This window comes from Trachemys scripta, chromosome 1 (genome assembly GCF_013100865.1).
Source record: "Trachemys scripta elegans isolate TJP31775 chromosome 1, CAS_Tse_1.0, whole genome shotgun sequence".
Lineage (NCBI taxonomy): Eukaryota > Metazoa > Chordata > Testudines > Emydidae > Trachemys > Trachemys scripta.
In genome coordinates, this window is record NC_048298.1 from 29,534,360 (window position 1) to 29,551,547 (window position 17,188).

A 17,188-nucleotide genomic window follows, 5' to 3' on the forward strand; every position below is an offset into this window, starting at 1 on the left:
TTCCTCCGCAGCATGGGGCAGGGATCTCTAGCAGGAGGGTTTCTGCCAATTGAAGTCACCTAAAACAGGATTGGGGACTTCAACATCAGAGTCCAGGGAAGGGGTAGGGACGGTTTTATGGCCTGCAACATGCAGGGGGTCAGACCAGATGATCATAATGGTCCCTTCTGACCTTAAAGTCTATGAGTCTATGAGTCTATGAGTCTATGTTTAGTATTGTATCATAAGGTAAAGGACAGGTCACTTTTTTTAAATATGCATGCAACACAGTCATCAAGATGTGTTCATGTCTTACTGAGTAACCACGTGAGCTTATTGTCACCCGTGTCTTTCTCCTCTTTCCTGCACTTATGATTTTCACTTATATGGAATTTAGTTTGTGCGCTCTTTGGGGCAGCAATTTTTGTAATCATTCTGTGAGGCACCTAGCATGTTTCTAGGTGCATGGGAGGGTAAATCCTTGCTGTACTGATAATGAATGTTCTGACATTAGGATTTTCAAATGATTCATTCTGCTTTTTTATAGTGTGCATTCATTTTATTTTTTAGAGTATGGGAATCTGTTTCATTGGTGAAAGAAATTTTGAAAACTTCATTCTTGAGGCAAGTAACATTAGATCTGGGGAATTCATAAACTTCTGTTCTGATTTCCCTAGTAATTTGTAATGTGGCCTGGGGAAAGATCTTTTACACAGATATTTTTCTTTCTTGTAGTATTTAGAACCTCGTCCAGGTAACTTTATTTCCATTGAAGATAACAAGGTGATAGGAACACACAAAGGTAAGCAGCTGCCTTTCCTAGCTAATTGATTTTAGGGGGAAGGGGTAGCTCAGTGGTTTCAGCATAGGCCTGCTAAACCCAGGGGGCAACTTAGGGATCTGGGCAAAATCAGTACTTGGTCCTGCTAGTGAAGGCAGGGGGCTGGACTCGATGACCTTTCAGGGTTCCTTCCAGTTCTATGAGATAGTATATCTCCATATATTATAAATAAACCATTTGTGTAATATATAACAATGCTATTTTATTTGGAAAGACTAGTTCTGTAAAATTCTAAAGGTCTATAATCCTGTTCTGTTTTGGTATGCCTAATGAATCATAGAAGATCCATTAACCCTGTAACGGGCTTTGGCCTGTCTCTAGTTTTTATATTAGTTTTATATTGCAATAAAAAGAAAAAACATAATTATTGCCTAGCACCACTGATACTTTGGATTACTTTGTTGTCACTAGGTCCTCATTAATTTTATGCTAAAGGAATACTGTCAACTTGATTTTTTTTAAATCACTGAGTTTCAATTCCATTTTCTGATAGAGCACCCTTTTAAACATCCAGAAAATTTAAATTCTTTTAAAAATAAATTAATGCAGGTTGTGATGCACAAAAGGTTTTTTTGGGCAGTTACAGAACACCAGCACCAAATATGCCCAAATTCACCTCTCCTTTTCCCCTCCCTTCCTCTCTGTGAACATCTGCTTGTTGCCTCTTCAGTTTCAGATTCTGTTACTGGTAAACACTCTTCCAAGGCCTGCAAAAGAGCCTACACCTAAGATCCCACAAGCCAGTGCATGAAAATCTGATGTCAAGTTAGTGAATGTAATAGGAAGTGAAACCGACTCATTAAAACCATGAAACTGACAAGACACATTTATCAAATTCACAAACTAAACAAGCTGAAATACTGATGGTTTTTCTCTTAATTTATTTCAATTATAGTGGTCTTTGGGGTATTGGTCACAACAGCAGATATAGACTTTTAAGATAAAAACTTTTTCAAGTTTATGGAGTCTCTTTAACTTTCAAAATATAAGAAAATTAGACACTTTTTGCTCAGTGGTATACTTAAACTTTTGAAGAGAAGGATTTATGCATTTGAAATATTTTGATTGATGAAACTAAAGAGTTAGGGGGGTGTTACCAGTGTTAAATTTTCATATTTCTTTAGGTTGTTTCCTGTATACAATAGGCCAGAGGGCCAAGCAAAGTGGCCTCAGTAAAGCGTGGTTTGTTGTTGACAAAGATGTAACCTCAGGAAATATCTTTGTGGTAAGTTTTATTTACACTGATACTGTGTGAGATTAATGCAGGCATTGCATGATTCCTACTGAAAAGAATATGATTCTAATCAGAGCCGGCCCACAACATTTTGGCACCTGAGGCGAGGAGCTCAAATGACACTCCCATGCCCCCTCACTTGAGCCAAAAATTTGAAAGGTCTCAATTCTGCCTTCTTCCTGTTCTACTCCTCTCATGGTACTGCTCTGCTGCCTACCCCAATAAAGGAGAACTAGCAACTCAAAATGCCTTGTTCAAAAATTTTAAGTAACACTTACATTTGCTGTTCAGGCATTTGAAAGTTAACTTTTCTTGTCTGTATAAAGCAACAGAGGGTCCTGTGGCATCTTTAAGACTAACAGAAGTATTGGGAGCATAAGCTTTCGTGGGAAAGAACCTCACTTCTTCAGATGCAAGAAGTGAGGGTCTTACCCACGAAAGCTTATGCTCCCAATATTTCTAAGAACCTCACTTCTTGCATCTGAAGAAGTGAGGTTCTTTCCCACGAAAGCTTATGCTCCCAATACTTCTGGTGCCACAGGACCTCTGTTGCTTTTTACAGATTCAGACTAACATGGCTACCCCTCTGATACTTGTCTGTATAGTAAATACTGGCATTTTTATCTGTTTGAATAATCAAAGTGGTGCTTTCTGTGTCGTCTTGGTTGCAAAGATTTGAACTGCTTCCTGAAGGTCCACAGTCAGGGCCAGCTCATGCTCTATTGAGATGGTTGCAAGACCGACCAGCCTCTCCTGTGTCATTGTGGAGTGTAGATGTGTTTTTATTAACTTCAGCTTGGAGAAGCTGCATTCTCCACTGGCATCTGTGACAGGACGTTTTAGAAGTATGCACAGAGCAACAAAAGCATTTGGAAAGGGCTTTCAGTTCATCACCTAAATCACTCGCATCAATATCGCACATGTCATCATGTGTCAACACTGTCTCTAGTGCCCTGCATTGCTGGTGTAGGCCTTCAGGTATCCTGAGGAGTTTTGGAATATCATACAACATCCCAAATATACTGCTGTGTTCCTTGAGCCGCATGAAATGTTCTTCAACTGACTGTATTGCACAATCTAGCACCTGGTTAAAGAATTCAACTTTGAATTGTTGTTTGGAGTCTCTTATGGGATTATCCCATGACTCGTAATCAAAATGTCGTCTTCTTCGGTGACTCTTGTAGTGTTGAATGGGTGGGAAAATAGCTTCAGTGTGAAGTTCCTCTACCAACTTCTGCGTGCTCTTAAGAACATTCTGAAATCCCTCATCTGACCGGTAAGACTGTAGTTCTGACTTTGCTTTGTCCAGTTGTTCCATTGCTCCAGATATATCAAGGTTGACACCTTGGAGTCTCTTGCTTACAACATTTATTTCAAACAGTATGTCATTCCACAGCACTAAGCCACACAGAAATTTGAAGTTATGTATGTTTCTGGTGATTCCATTTCCCTCTTCCACTGTTCTCCCACGAACAGTTCCTGTCATAGCATTATCCTCCGTAATGGCAACTATGGCATCATCTATCTTCCCAATTTGGTGTTTGATAGGCTTTATCGCCTCCACTCGACTTTCCCGTTGTGTGGCACTCAGTGGTTTCAGTGTCAGAGAGGATGTTCCCAGATGTTGCTTCAAAATTTGCCATTGATGAGCTGATGCAGAGAAAAATACATAGATGCTTTGAATTACATTAAAAAATTCAGCAGCCTCACTAGAAGCTGCTGCTGCTGCATCACTGACCATCATGTTCAGTGAATGAGAACTGCATGGGACAAAAAAAGCTCAAGAGTTTAACTCTCGGATCAGTGTCTGCACTCCTCTGTTCTTTCCTCTCATGTTGGCACCATTATCGTAGACCTGACCTCTCATGTCAGCTATCACAATTACCTGTATCTTCCAGCTTTTAAGAAGCACATTGTCATACCAGCTCCTGTAGTATCATCAATGTGAGTAAATTCTAGAAAATGCTCTCTGACAGTCACCATTGCTGGGACATTTTCACTAGGTTCTGTTGTTGTTACAAAACACACCATTAAAGTCATTTGTTCCATATGGCTGGTGTCAGGTGTGCAGTCTGGAATAACAGAGTCATATCTTGCTGACTTCAGATCTGCCACAATCTTCTATTTGACTTTTGTTGCCAGTAACTGTATGATCTCATTTTGAATTGTTTTTCCAAGGTAGTGGTGTGTGTACATTTCTTGGGTGGTGACTCTTCTTGGATGCTCCTGTAGTACAGCATCAAACTCCGCCATCAGCTCCACAATTTTAAGGGAGTGTTCATTGTTTGGCACATACAGCTGATCTGAAGTGCCACGCAGTGCTAGGTTTTGGGTAGCAAGCATTCTCACAATGGCAATGAGCCTTTTCAGAACATTTTGCCAGTAAAGAGAGACTGATGCAATCTTCTCTTGATGCTGATCATCTATGGTGGCCTTTAACCTTAGTCTCAGCTCAAGTTCTTTCCACCTATGGAATGCTCTCTGGTGATTTGCTGCCTTCTCATGGCATGCCAGATTTTTCCAGTCCTGTGTTCCTGTAGAACCCAATGTGGCTGGAACGTTAGACTGGAAGAATTTGCAGCAAAAACAGTATGCAGCATTCTGGGTTTTTGAGTACATAAGCCATGGCCTCTCCACTTTGTCACCATTGGGGATTTTACACCAGTAATATGTTGGATGGAAACTTCTATTTTCATTGTTTTTGGGAACATGAAGTTTTTCACGTGCTGTGGCCCAAGGAAGTCCCTCAGGCTACTGCTCAAATGGGTCCACAGTCCTGGGTCATCTAGACTTAAGGCAGCAGCTATTTCTTGCGCCTCCACCACACTCTTGTCTGATTTACACTTCTCTTCAGGAATGTGCATGGTTTCATCCACATTGAGATGGAGGTATGGATGCTGCAGTAGCTACCAGGTCACCTGCACTCTGACTAACTGGAAGATCAGGCATCTCCTCACCACTCACATCCTCACTGGGGCCGGAAGGCTCACCGTGAACATTTGTGTCAATGTATCTCAGGAGAGCTCCTTCCTGCTTAGATAGAAAAGCTTCCTTTGCTTGCTTTCTTTTTCTGAATGCTGCCCCAGAGGGGCATTTTCTTCTTTCAGTCATGACTGCTGTTCTGTGCCAGCTATAGTGGCTTTCAACACTCAGTTGAAGGGGACAAATAAGCAGGCTGGTAGCAAGGCCTGAGTGAGGGAAGATATCGGTGTCTTAAGGGCCTAACTGGCTCCTACTACTTCAATTGACTGCCTTTTCTCCTCAAGTGGGTTCAGGGAAACTGCAGGAAACAGGAAGCTCCCTGAGAAGCTGGTGTTAATCAGTCCAGGCTCCTGGGGGTTCTAGAGAAGTACATAAGAGGCTCCTCCTCCTCTTTCTCTCTGCAGCTCCTGCTGCTTTCTGTTATTCCCTCTCACCTTTTCTCCTGCCTGACTGTTACGTCTCTTGTGCCCTCCTTCCTCAAGCACAGCACTCCACCATCTCTGTGCATCTAGAGCAGAGAGAATACGTATGCACCAGCAGCAAACACAATTTGCTACATTCTGGGTCCTAGTGGTGCTGCCCCCACAGACTGGCACCTAAGGCGTCCGCCTCAGTTCACCTCATGGTAAGGCCAGCCCTGATTCTAATCTATGTAGAAGTCTTCTCTTTCCCATTTAAAAGAGAAACAAAAGCTACCAACTGATATAGCATTAACAGGTTTTATACATCCTGTCCAAAAATTTGGCTTCTGATTAGTAGAAAGTTGTTAGAGATTTTAGCTTGAAGTATGTTCCAAACTATTGGCAATCATCCTCCAATGTACTACTCCAAAATGCTGGTGGTTTTTCATACAGCCACTGTGGCACAATACATAATACTTTATCTAAAACATTTAATTTATTATATTGGCATAGCAAGTTGCTAGAAAATGAAGTATTAAACGGTAGTACAGTTTCACCTCTCTGTAAAAACAGACAAGATATAGCTCCATAAATAATTTCTGCCTTACTGACCAGTCAACATGTAGTATTCTCCAGCATTCTGAAGCACCCTAACATCACTAATGTTTTGTGCAATGTTTGGTTCTCTAATTGGCTAGTGATGTTGTTTTTCTTTCTCTGGAGTGTTTCATTATAGCAGATGTGCTTTCTTAAGACAGCACTGTAAACTAAAAAGGGGATGAGAAGGAGAGAAATGAGCATAAGAGAATTATTTCATGCCTTAGAGACACTGATGTAAGAACCTCCTCTTGGTTGCAGCTTGGATTCCTGACTACTCAGATTTGTGGTGTTCTCCCTTATGTCACTGGCAGAAGGACAAAATAATAGCTTGAGGAGCACCTCCAGTGACATGTTTTTTTTAACTCATTATGCTTTACCTACTTCTCAAAAATTCCTTCCAGAGGTAGTGTGTCATATGAATTGGCATTTGTCTTCTATCACCCAATGCTAATTAATCAATAGAATAGCATAGATTTAAAGTCTGAACATCTTTGGTGTCTTATGATTGGTAATGATGGTTGTGATAGTTGGGAGCTTGTTACATTACAGCACTCAAAAATATGAGGGTCACTTTTTTAGAACAAATGGTAAATAAGACGTGGTCCACACCCCTAGAAGGCTTACAGTCTGTTAAATATGATGTGACAAGTGAGGGTAAATCAGTAGAGTGGGGAATGGGTGAATAAGGACAAGGGCACAACAACAAATCACATTTCCTCATTATAAGCATGTGCACATCTTGATTTCTCAATTTCTTTTTTTTTTTTTTTTTTAATATCAATTTGTTTTTTAATGGATATCAAGGAAGAAGTGAATCTTAGAAAGGGATTTGGATGAAGAAAAGATAACGAGGATAATACTGCATAAGGGTCAGCATGGAGAAAGGGCTGGTGAGGATTGTGTGGGAGAAGTGCACAAATGAGCTGACATGACTGGGGGGTGAAGGGAGCATGACGCTGAATAGTAATTCAGATTTGCTATGGCATATTTTTTTCATGAAAGATTTAAGGAAGCTGGTTAGAATCTAACATCTACTTGCTTTACTAGTGGATTAGATTTTATTGTGATATGCCTTGATGTTTTTCTGAAATCTATGCTTTCATTCACAACAGTTATGTAATATCTGGCATAAACATTGGTATTAAACAAAAATGTTGTACTTTAAGGCACCATCTACAGATCACCCTGCACTGTATAGAGACCTACTGCGGACAAACCGTGTGCACTGGATTGCAGAGGAACCTCCTGCTGAGCTAATTAGGGACAAAATGATGGAGTGTACTTTCAGGTTTCAGCATCAGATGGCACTAGGTGATTAAACTTTGTACATTTAAATCTATTCAAATTCTGATTTGGGTGATAGATTGAAATAGGGTCTAATATAATTTCTCACAAGTAGATAAAAATGTTTGTGCTAATGATACTTTTCCATTTTTTAAAGACTTAAAAAGCATTATTTTTGGAGACATCTTCACTCATTAGACTTGTTTAAGCCAGTGAAAAACTAGTTATTTATTTGTGAATATAAGGGTGAGCTAGCTGGCTGTTTAACAACTTTCTCTTTTTAGTGCCTTCCATGTTAACTCTAAACCAAGATGGGACAGTGTGGGTGACACTCGTCAAGCCAATAAGAGCTCTTACACCAGGGCAAGTAAGTGTTGCCAGAATTGGTTCTCTTTTAATTTCTATTTACTAGTATCCTGTGTTTTATTAACTGCATAACATCAGTTAGAAGAATTTCAGAATGTTCATCCACCCAGTTTTGCAGAACTGTTGTTTCAGGCTATCTAAATCATCACTCAGTTATTTTATTAACATTCAGAAAGTTTTCTCCAAAAACTAAAATGCAAGAAACTTGATTTAGAAACTTTTGGCCTCTCTAAAGCCCATTGCAATACATGTAAATATTCCCTTGGATGTTAGTGGACTTTGGATCAGACCCTGTAAGCAGAAACTGAATCTGTTATGGGTCTAAATACATACACAAATTGAATCAGGAGTTTGGTTAGTAATTTGCTCATTAGAAACTTTGTGATACTGACTTTCATATTTAATGTTTGATTGGGGGAGTACTATTGATTTTTGTATGTCCAGAGGTTATCTGCTTCTGACAGATTCATATGTCCCAGCATAAAAGTGAAAAGAAAAATTAAACATTGGTAGGTAACATAACAGCCTTTCACATCACACAAAGAGTTAAGAGTTCAGTACCACACTATAGACTGTATAACACGGCCTTTTGAAGAGGCTCCTGTGAAAATGATATACTCTACTTATGTGACTACAGCCCCTTATTGAAAAGCTTTTCAAACAAAAAGTATTACATAATAACTAAAAAGAGATTCCATCATCAAGAAAAAGAATTAAAATAACTATCTTACCATTGATTTTTCATGTAATATTGTAAAATTTCATGATGGAATTTCCATCAACTTTTATATTTATACTCCTGTGAGTCAACAATTCTATCCATTTGTTCATTCTCTTTATACTCCCATTTTATGTAATGTGGTCAGAGCAAATACAAGGGAATAAATTTAATATGATCGTGACTATTCAGGGAGATCTCCCTTCTTATTGGTCAGTCTCTCAGCATGCCACCTTGCCAGTGCTCTAAAGACTGTTGCTGTGTTTGTCTTCTAGTTTGCTGTGTTCTACAAGGGTGACGAGTGCCTTGGCAGTGGAAAAATCATGAGGCTGGGCCCATCAGTGTACACCTTACAACAGGGCAAAAGCAGAGAGCAGGATTCAAGGCATTTGTTAGCAGAGGAGATCAAGAAGTTAGAACCAGCAACGTAATTCATGCATTTTTCTTGATTGATAGACTTTTGGGAAACTGGAGCCTTAAAATAAGGAGAACAACAACACATGCACAAACACATTTTCTCTGACAAACTATAACTTTTAAAGGTTGAATTATGACAGTCCTGTCATAGTATTTGACTGATGATACCTGAGAGGGTTTTTGGACAAAAAACAGTTTTGATATGGTTTCATTAAAAGAGGTCAGTCAGATACTTCAAATAAGTAACAGAAACATAGTATACAAAAAGATGGGCATGACTGGATGAGAGACATCCTGGCAGTTTCAAGATCAGCATTTTCATGTTTTCAGAATGGGGTTAACTGTAAACCAAGTATTTAATGTTAGAGTCATTCTAATATAAATACACTGTTTATGTACTACTCTGTTCTAGAAATTTATGAAAGTTTCTACAGCTTGAAAAAGCTGCTTTCCCCTCTGTTTCTTATGCTGTGATATCAGCCTTGTGGTAGAGAACTCCTTATTAATGAATTTTCAATATGTAATAAAACCGTTAATTTCCTAAAATTGCTCTGTAGCAGCAGCATATAAAATTATTTTAATTTAAAAAATGCCCAAAACCCTAAACCTCTCTTTTAGGTACAACTGAAAGTATTTTTAAAAATACTTTAGCTGTCTATAGTTAAAATGCATACATGATTTATGTTAAATTTGTTTGTGTGCATGTGGACTTTCGGAGAAGGATGTGTTGTCTCTTACATTCAAGTTCAGCAGTTTGCATGAACTGTGAGCAATAGGTATTTATTTTTCACTTGCAATAAATTTTACAATATGTATTTTACACTTGTTTGAATCTTATGCTGCTAGTTGTTATGGTTTAAGTTTTTACCATAATTCAGGTTTTGAAATCTAGTGATTTGAAAGTAAATGTGTTGATACATCTAACAATCTCTTATAAAACTGAGTAATGGTATGCCATTTTACTGTAGTTTAAATAATTTTATAAACTAATCAAGGCAAGGACTGTGGATTCTGTGTCCTTGGAGCACTGAGAGTACATTGTCAGTGTGTAACTAAAACCAAATTCATGTTTACTTGATTGTTATATTAAATCTTGTTATACAAGTAACTTTTGGGGAGGGAGGGCTGGCATTCATGGAAATAGACCAGATACTAAATCAACGTGGTGCCATACTATATGGGAGGGTATTATGAAATGTGTTTATTATTTAAAACAAAAACTCCCAAGACTTTTGATACAGTGAATTGGAGCAAGCCACTGTATCCTGAAGACCTCCTCAGATGGCTATATAGCTCCTTTATTGTGAGTCTTAACAAAAGCCAAGTCCTGTAGTTAACATTACCATATAAATTAACTATCATTAACACACAGCTGCACCGAAGTAAGACTTTTCAAATGGCTGTAGAAGTCTGATGGGTATAGAATTCTTTCTTTATCCAGTTAAGGAGAAAATCTAGAAAGCTGTATCACAAATAGATTATTTCATCAAATGTAAAAGTAAATTATATGTAACCAGGTTGTTTCCCCCCTCCCACACACACTTCCCTTTCTATATCCTGATTGCCAGCTTAAGAGCTGCTGTTCTCTGCTCAGAGTAACAAAGGAAAATAAAGTTCTGTCTTTTTCTCCAAAGAGGGGAGATAAATGAACAGAAAACTCTCCTTGCTAACTGCTACTTGCCAGTCTGTGGATTTGCTGAGGACACTTGTACTCAGGTGAACTGTGTGAAGCAAACAAACTGCCCTTCCTGTAAGAAATCTGCACCCACCACTTGTCAGAAATATCAGTTGTCCCATTGGGGACAAAGGGGGTGTGATGAGAGCCTACACCTGAGAGACCCCTATTGAAATCGTTCCTGGCCCTGAGGCAGAGAGGGGTGAATTGAACCTGGGTCTTCCACATCGCTGATGCGTGCTTTAAACACTGACCTAAAATTTATCAGATGGGTAGTGACAGTACCACCTCTTCCTCTGGCCAGATTTTGAGTGGGACAGATCCAGTAGGCAGCCTCTGAGCATGCCTATCAGATTGAGCCCTGCATGTGACTTAGATAGCCAAACATCTGTCTCTCCCTGGTTCATGAATTGCTCTGGGGCTTAGGCGGAATATAGGCACCTGGATGCCTAGACTGAGGCAGCAGTGTGCCTGCTCATAGGCAGGAATGTAGGCATGGTGGGAACTTCTTACTCTAAAAACTTAGGCACTGGATGAATTTAGACACCTACAGGATTCAGCAGGAGTTTTGTGGACATAGTGGAGCTAAAACTGGGACTTAGGTGCCCAAGTGTGAGGTTTAGGCACCTAAGTATCTTTCTGGACCCAACCCTTAGTTTTTACAAGTAATAGTGTCAATGACAGTGAAACAATTCTGCCAAACATGGTTTAATTAGATGTTACTTATATCATAAAGTTGTCAAAGTATGTCTTGCATCAGTTCTTTAGGAAACTATATCCATCTAATGTGCCACAGTCACTTTTTGTCCCCCCCCTTGAATGTAATTACCCTTGTCTGCCTTTCATCTGGACTAAAGAATAGTTATTTTTAAATAAATGTAATTTTTTAAATGGAAACGAACGTTCCCCTTCAGTCTGAATTCTTTCCACTTAACCTGAAGAGGACAAATACTTTCTACTAATCAAGTATAAAAAAATTAATTCCCAGCCATTCATGTTGCTTTAAGGGACATAAATGGAATAAAGAAGACCAGTTGTGAGGAATTGGGCTCCTTGAAAGAGAGAACAATATTACTGAATTTCTGTTGTGCTGTTTTTAAACACCAGAATGTTTCTGTCCAGGGAAGCTCCTTTTTAACACCCCCACCCCTGATACTGAACTTTTAAAGAGTGAGAACTGTATGCCAACTGTGTCTTTGCTCCTTTCTCCAATAAAAGTCAATTCCTAACCTATTTCCTCACAGGAGAACAAGGGAGGTCTACATTACAAAGTTAGGTCGACATGCCACACTAGGTCGAGTTAATAATGTACATGTCTACACTACTGAGTCCCTTCTGCTGACCTAAAGGGCTTGTAAAGTCGACTTCTGTACTTCACCTCCACAAGAGGCGTTGCGCTTCAGTCGACATCCATGTATCAACATGGGGATAGTGTAAACACTGTGCTGTGTAATTCTAATGAATTGGCCTACAGGCAATGTTCCACAGTGCTCTGCAGTAACTGCTCTGGAGAGCACTTTCAACTCCACTGCACTTCAGCCAGGTACACAGGGGACAGCTGCCCCGATGTTACAGCCCCGGGAGCTTTTGAATTTTCATTTCTTGTTTGATCAGCGTGGAAAGCTCGTCTACAGCTGACAATGGATGCTCAAGGCTGCAAACGCGCTCCAGCATGGAGCACACAGGATGTAGTGGATCTTATTGTTGTATGGAAAGAAGAGTCTGTGCAGGCAGAGCTCTGATCCAGCAGAAGAAAGGTTAACATCTATGCCAAAACTGCACAAGGTCTGGGGGAGAAGGGCTACACCAGGGAGAGACAGCAGTGCTGCGTGAAAATAAAGGAGCTTCAGCAAGCGTACAAGAAGACCAGGGAGGTGAACAGTTGCTCTGGTTCTGAGCCACAGACATGCCCCTTCTACGAGGAGCTGAATGTGATTCTAGGTGGCAACCCCACCACTACCTCAAAACACTCCATGGATACCTCCCAGGAACCCCGGGCAACAACGAGGAGGACATTGTTGAAGAGAAGGAGGAGGTGAATGCGTGGCAAGCAAGCAGAAGATCCATTATCTCTGACAGCCAAGAACTTTTTTTAACTCTGGAGGCCATCCCCTCACAAGACCAATTGTTGGTGGAGCGTGATGCTGGGGAAGGCACCTATGGTGAGTAAAGCTTTTCAATCAAACTGTAGGGGTCCTATAATATTATTTTTAATATTAGAGGGGTAGTTGTGTTAGTCTGGATCTGTAAAAAGCAACAAAGAGTCCTGTGGCACCTTAAAGACTAAGAGATGTATTGCAGCATAAGCTTTTGTGGTATGCGTCTGACGAAGTGGGCATTCACCCATGAAAGCTAATGCTGCAATACATCTGTTAGTCTTTAAGGTGCCACAGGACTCTTTGTTGTTGGTTTTTAATGTTGAATCTGAATTTAGAAATTATTAGCAACCACTCCAGCTACACAGAGGGTGCTCTCCAAAAAAGACCGTTTATGTGCCCGGGAATGGCCTGGGAATCCTCCCTTGAGATCTCTAGGAAACTTTCATGGAGGGACTCTGCAATCCTTTGCAGAAGGCTTCTGGGAAGGGCTGCCTTATTTCGTCCACCACGATAGGACACTTTCCCACGCCATTCCAGTATTCACTCTTCTGGCATCGTTGCAGCACGCAGCATAAGGACCAGGTCTGTACCCAGATGCTTGCAGCATCTGCTCTCTTTCTGCCTCTGTTACCCTCAGGAGAGTGATATCGCATATGGTCACCTAGGAGAAATGGGGGGAAGTTTTAAATGCTAGCCCTTAAATCGCAAGCAATTAGATAAGTAATCTGCCCCCGTTTTTGTGAATTCTGGGTTACACAACCCACACTTTCTTTGTTGAGTAGTGTCCCTGTGGGTGATCCACTTTGTATCATTGCTCCCCTACTCTCATAACTGGAGATTTAAGGTAGCAGTGCCCGGTTGGGTCGCACATGTGCAGTTCCCATCTCACGCTGCTTCAGGCAGTTAACTAATGCTGTGTGACCCCCACACACCCAACTTCCTTCTCTACTGCCGTTGGTTTGAGTTGGAGTACTCAGCAGTGCCTCACAGCTAGAAATAAGCCCTTTTTACTTTAGCAGTAGTTCTCAGTTCTTAGTTCAAATATTATAGCCTTTTTCCTTCCTACTTTATCCCCATCCCTTCAAAAAAAAAAAAAAATATATATATATATATATATAATATATAAAAAATATATTTTTTTTTACTCACGGGACCTTGTTTCCATTATCCCCAATCACAGTGGCATCTATCTCTCCACATCACTGAGAGATACGCTCCCTCCAGATACGGTTCTTAGTGCAGTGTTTAAAGCCCGACTTACCGGCTTTCAATACCTCTCTCAGACGGACACTCTGTGTGTCCTTTACCTCGTGAGGGACACATACCACAAAAGTGCTCACACTGCCACAACTTGAAAGCCCGCACTAGAAAAGGCAGGGATTTACAGATAAAGCTTCTCCTCATGGAGAAGTCTTTGCCCGGCATCTGAGCCTGAGGTACGAACTCCTCTCTGCCAGAAATCGCCACCTGCCACCTCAGATAAAACCTCTTTTTTCAGAGGCAAAGAGCCTGAACAACTTACCAAGAAGGCAAGGAAAGGGGGCTCCATATCCGCAACTCTGGAGTTGGCCAAGAAAAGGCGCTCCGATAGCGGCAAAAGACTCCTGGTACCAACTGCACTGGCCGTACCAACAACCCACAGACCAGGTCCCTCCGGTACCGACGGTAACAAGAAACCCAGAGTTCCTAAGTAGTCGAGCCCTGACACAGGCAGCAAAGGGAAAGTGAAACCCCATGCTGCGGCACCCACAACAACAAACAAACATCGGTACCAAGCATCCCTGTTCTAATATCGCCACCTACTGCTGGCACTATGCATTCCAGCCACACACCTGTGCCCATAAGCTCACACCAACACACAGTACTGAGTTCCCTCATTCCACCAGGACTGGGCACGTCACAGCAGTTCCTCTCTCATACAGACTTATCTATCTCATCAGTACCACAGTCTCCTCTCCCTGGTACCAACAGTACCACGGTACACTCGGTACTTAGCCAACCCAGTTCTCTACAGTCTTCACACAATTTTCTAGTGGGGAGGAGAATATAGGGTACTTGCTCCAGCTTTCCTCTCCTGTGGCTACACCCACTACACAGGCCCCACCAAGCATGGGTTTCCCTGTAAAATTTACAAATTAAACCTGGTACAGCCAACCCTGGATGTCCACAATGCCCTTCCAAACGCAATGGCCATTCTGGCAGCCATGGGCTCCATATCCACCACAGAAACAGGCAGTACCCACCACTCTTCCCCCTAAGTGGGACACCTCAGCCACCCATATTGCCATCCAAGGCACCTTCTGCTGTCTCTCAACATGGAGCTGAAGAACAGGAGCAATTCTTGGACCTAGACGAACCACCTGACATTCAATTGATTATGCCTCAACCTCCCACCACTGCAGACGATTTCAAGCAGTTTCAGGAACTTTACAAGAGAGTGGCCACTTCCCTAGACATCTCTCTGGAAGAGGTCCAGGAATCTCACCACAAACTGGTGGACATACTATACACGTCCGCTTCATCCAAAATCCCCCTCCCCATGAATGAGACAATTATGGACTCTCTGAAGTTGCTTTGGCAAACCCCAGCAGGGATTGCACCCACATGTAAAAGGTCAGATAAGAAATATTACATGCCAGCCAAAGGCACTGAATTCCTTTTCTCACACACACCACCACGTTCACTGGTTATCGACACAGTGAACGAACTGGGTAAGCAACAATACTATAGGAACACCCTGTATGATAAAGACTGGAAATGACCCAACCTATTCAGCCGTAAAGCATACTTGGCAGCGACCTTACAATTGAGAATTGTCAACTGTGAGGCCCAACTGGCCAAGTATGATCACAATAATTACATGAGTCTCTCAGAATTTATAAATTTTATTCCAGACAACAGAAAGGATCAGTACAAAGCACTCATCACCGAGCATAATAAAAAATTAATGGTTTGGGGAGAAAAGGCTCTTTATTCATTCAGCACACAGCGGTTAGCAGGGGTGTAGTTCACAGCGGAGTATGTGCAATGAAGGGGACAGCTAGGTAAGGAATAACACACGTCACATTACTGTGGGTCATTGATTAAACTAGTTTTCAGAGCCTTAAGGAGATGCAGCGTACCTCTTATTGCCCTGGGGTCTGGCTGCTCAAAATTGGCTGCCAGACAATCTGCCCCCACCCCCACCCTGCCAGAAACTTTTCTCCCTTTGTTTCACAGATATTATGGAGCACACAGCATAAAGTAACAACAATGAGGATATTGCTTTTCACTGAGGTCTAACTTAGTAAGCAGACTATGCCAGTGAGCTTTTAAACATCCAAAGGCCCATTCCACCATCATTCATTAAAAAGTCTTAAAATCCTTCAAAGTCTGAATCAGTCTCTGATTCACAAAACAGTTCATTAAACTTGGCTTCAATCATAGCTGTACCTGCATTGTCATTGTAGATGTCGGCAGCATCGTCTTCAGAGTCAGATTCCCTCTCATCATCAGCCTCTGTTGTGTCATCATCAAATATGGTATCATCTTCTGACCCATCGAGTGCATTGCTGATACAGCATTTCCTAAATTATTTTTCTACCATTTCCAAGGGAATGGACACCCACGCGTCTTTGATCCACTGGGCGACCAGATTGATTTCGGGCTTCATAAGATTTCTGCCTTTTGTCAACTTCGCCATGCTTGAGCACATCCATTCAGACCACATTTTGCGTAGCCTGTCTTTAAAGGGTTTGTTCAGGCAGACATCAAGCTGTTGTAGATCTGAAGATAAGCCTCCAGGTATTACAGCCAAAGTAATTTTCATATTTTTGGCCACATTTTTCACCTCATCCGTCTTGTGTGCCCTGAACATGTCCCAAATGAGCATAGCAGGCTTCTTGAAAAGTGCTTCTGGTCTCTTATTCCACACTTTTTCCAGCCATTCAATAGTCCCACTTTCATCCATCCATCCCTTTTCGTGTGCACGTACGATGACACCAGCAGGAAATGTCATGTTTTTAGGCAAAGTTTTTCTTTTAAAAATAACAGGAGGGAGCTTTGATCCATTTGCCAAACATGATAAAACCACCGTAAAATGGATTTTTTCATGGCCAGTGGTTTTAATTAAAACTGTTTTTTCACCAACACCGGTTACCGTTCTGTTGCTCGGGAGATCGAATGTCATTGGTGTTTCGTCCATATTTCCTATTTGTGACAGTTCAAATGCATATTCCTTTTGATATTATATAATAAACCTTTGGAAAGATTCGATTTTTTTTCTTCCAGATCTCTAGGCAGCTTTTGTGCTATCTTTGTTTGCTGACAAAGACAGAGACCATGATGGTTCATGAAGCGAGTACACCAACCCGCTGATGCAACAAACATTGACAGCTTTACTGACTTGTATCATCTTTCAACATTTGCAGAGCACGCAGACGAATTCCAGTTCTAGTGACAATGTACCAATTTTGTTGACATTCAACAACCCAATTATTGAGATCTTTCTCTACCTCAGGAAATGAAGCACACCTCGTTGGACATTTTTTCGTGCTTCTTGGCATGTCTTTTAGTGTTGTTGTTTTATTTTTTTGCCATTCTCTTACTTGCTT

At 41.1% G+C, this 17,188-nt stretch overlaps 1 protein-coding gene across 3 annotated transcripts in view; it reads left to right on the plus strand.

The window, feature by feature from the left end:
- The window catches only part of TRMU (tRNA 5-methylaminomethyl-2-thiouridylate methyltransferase), a 28,537-nt gene extending 17,140 nt beyond the window's left edge, over positions 1–11,397 (plus strand). For all 3 annotated transcript variants that reach the window (XM_034767024.1, XM_034767025.1, XM_034767026.1), the window contains 6 exons: positions 550–603; positions 715–781; positions 1,945–2,045; positions 7,204–7,348; positions 7,606–7,688; positions 8,681–11,397. In XM_034767024.1, the coding sequence (XP_034622915.1) occupies positions 550–603; positions 715–781; positions 1,945–2,045; positions 7,204–7,348; positions 7,606–7,688; positions 8,681–8,836 (606 nt within the window). In that variant the 3' untranslated portion in view covers positions 8,837–11,397. The remainder of the gene's footprint in view (positions 1–549; positions 604–714; positions 782–1,944; positions 2,046–7,203; positions 7,349–7,605; positions 7,689–8,680) is intronic.
- The last annotated feature ends 5,791 nt before the right edge of the window (positions 11,398–17,188 follow it).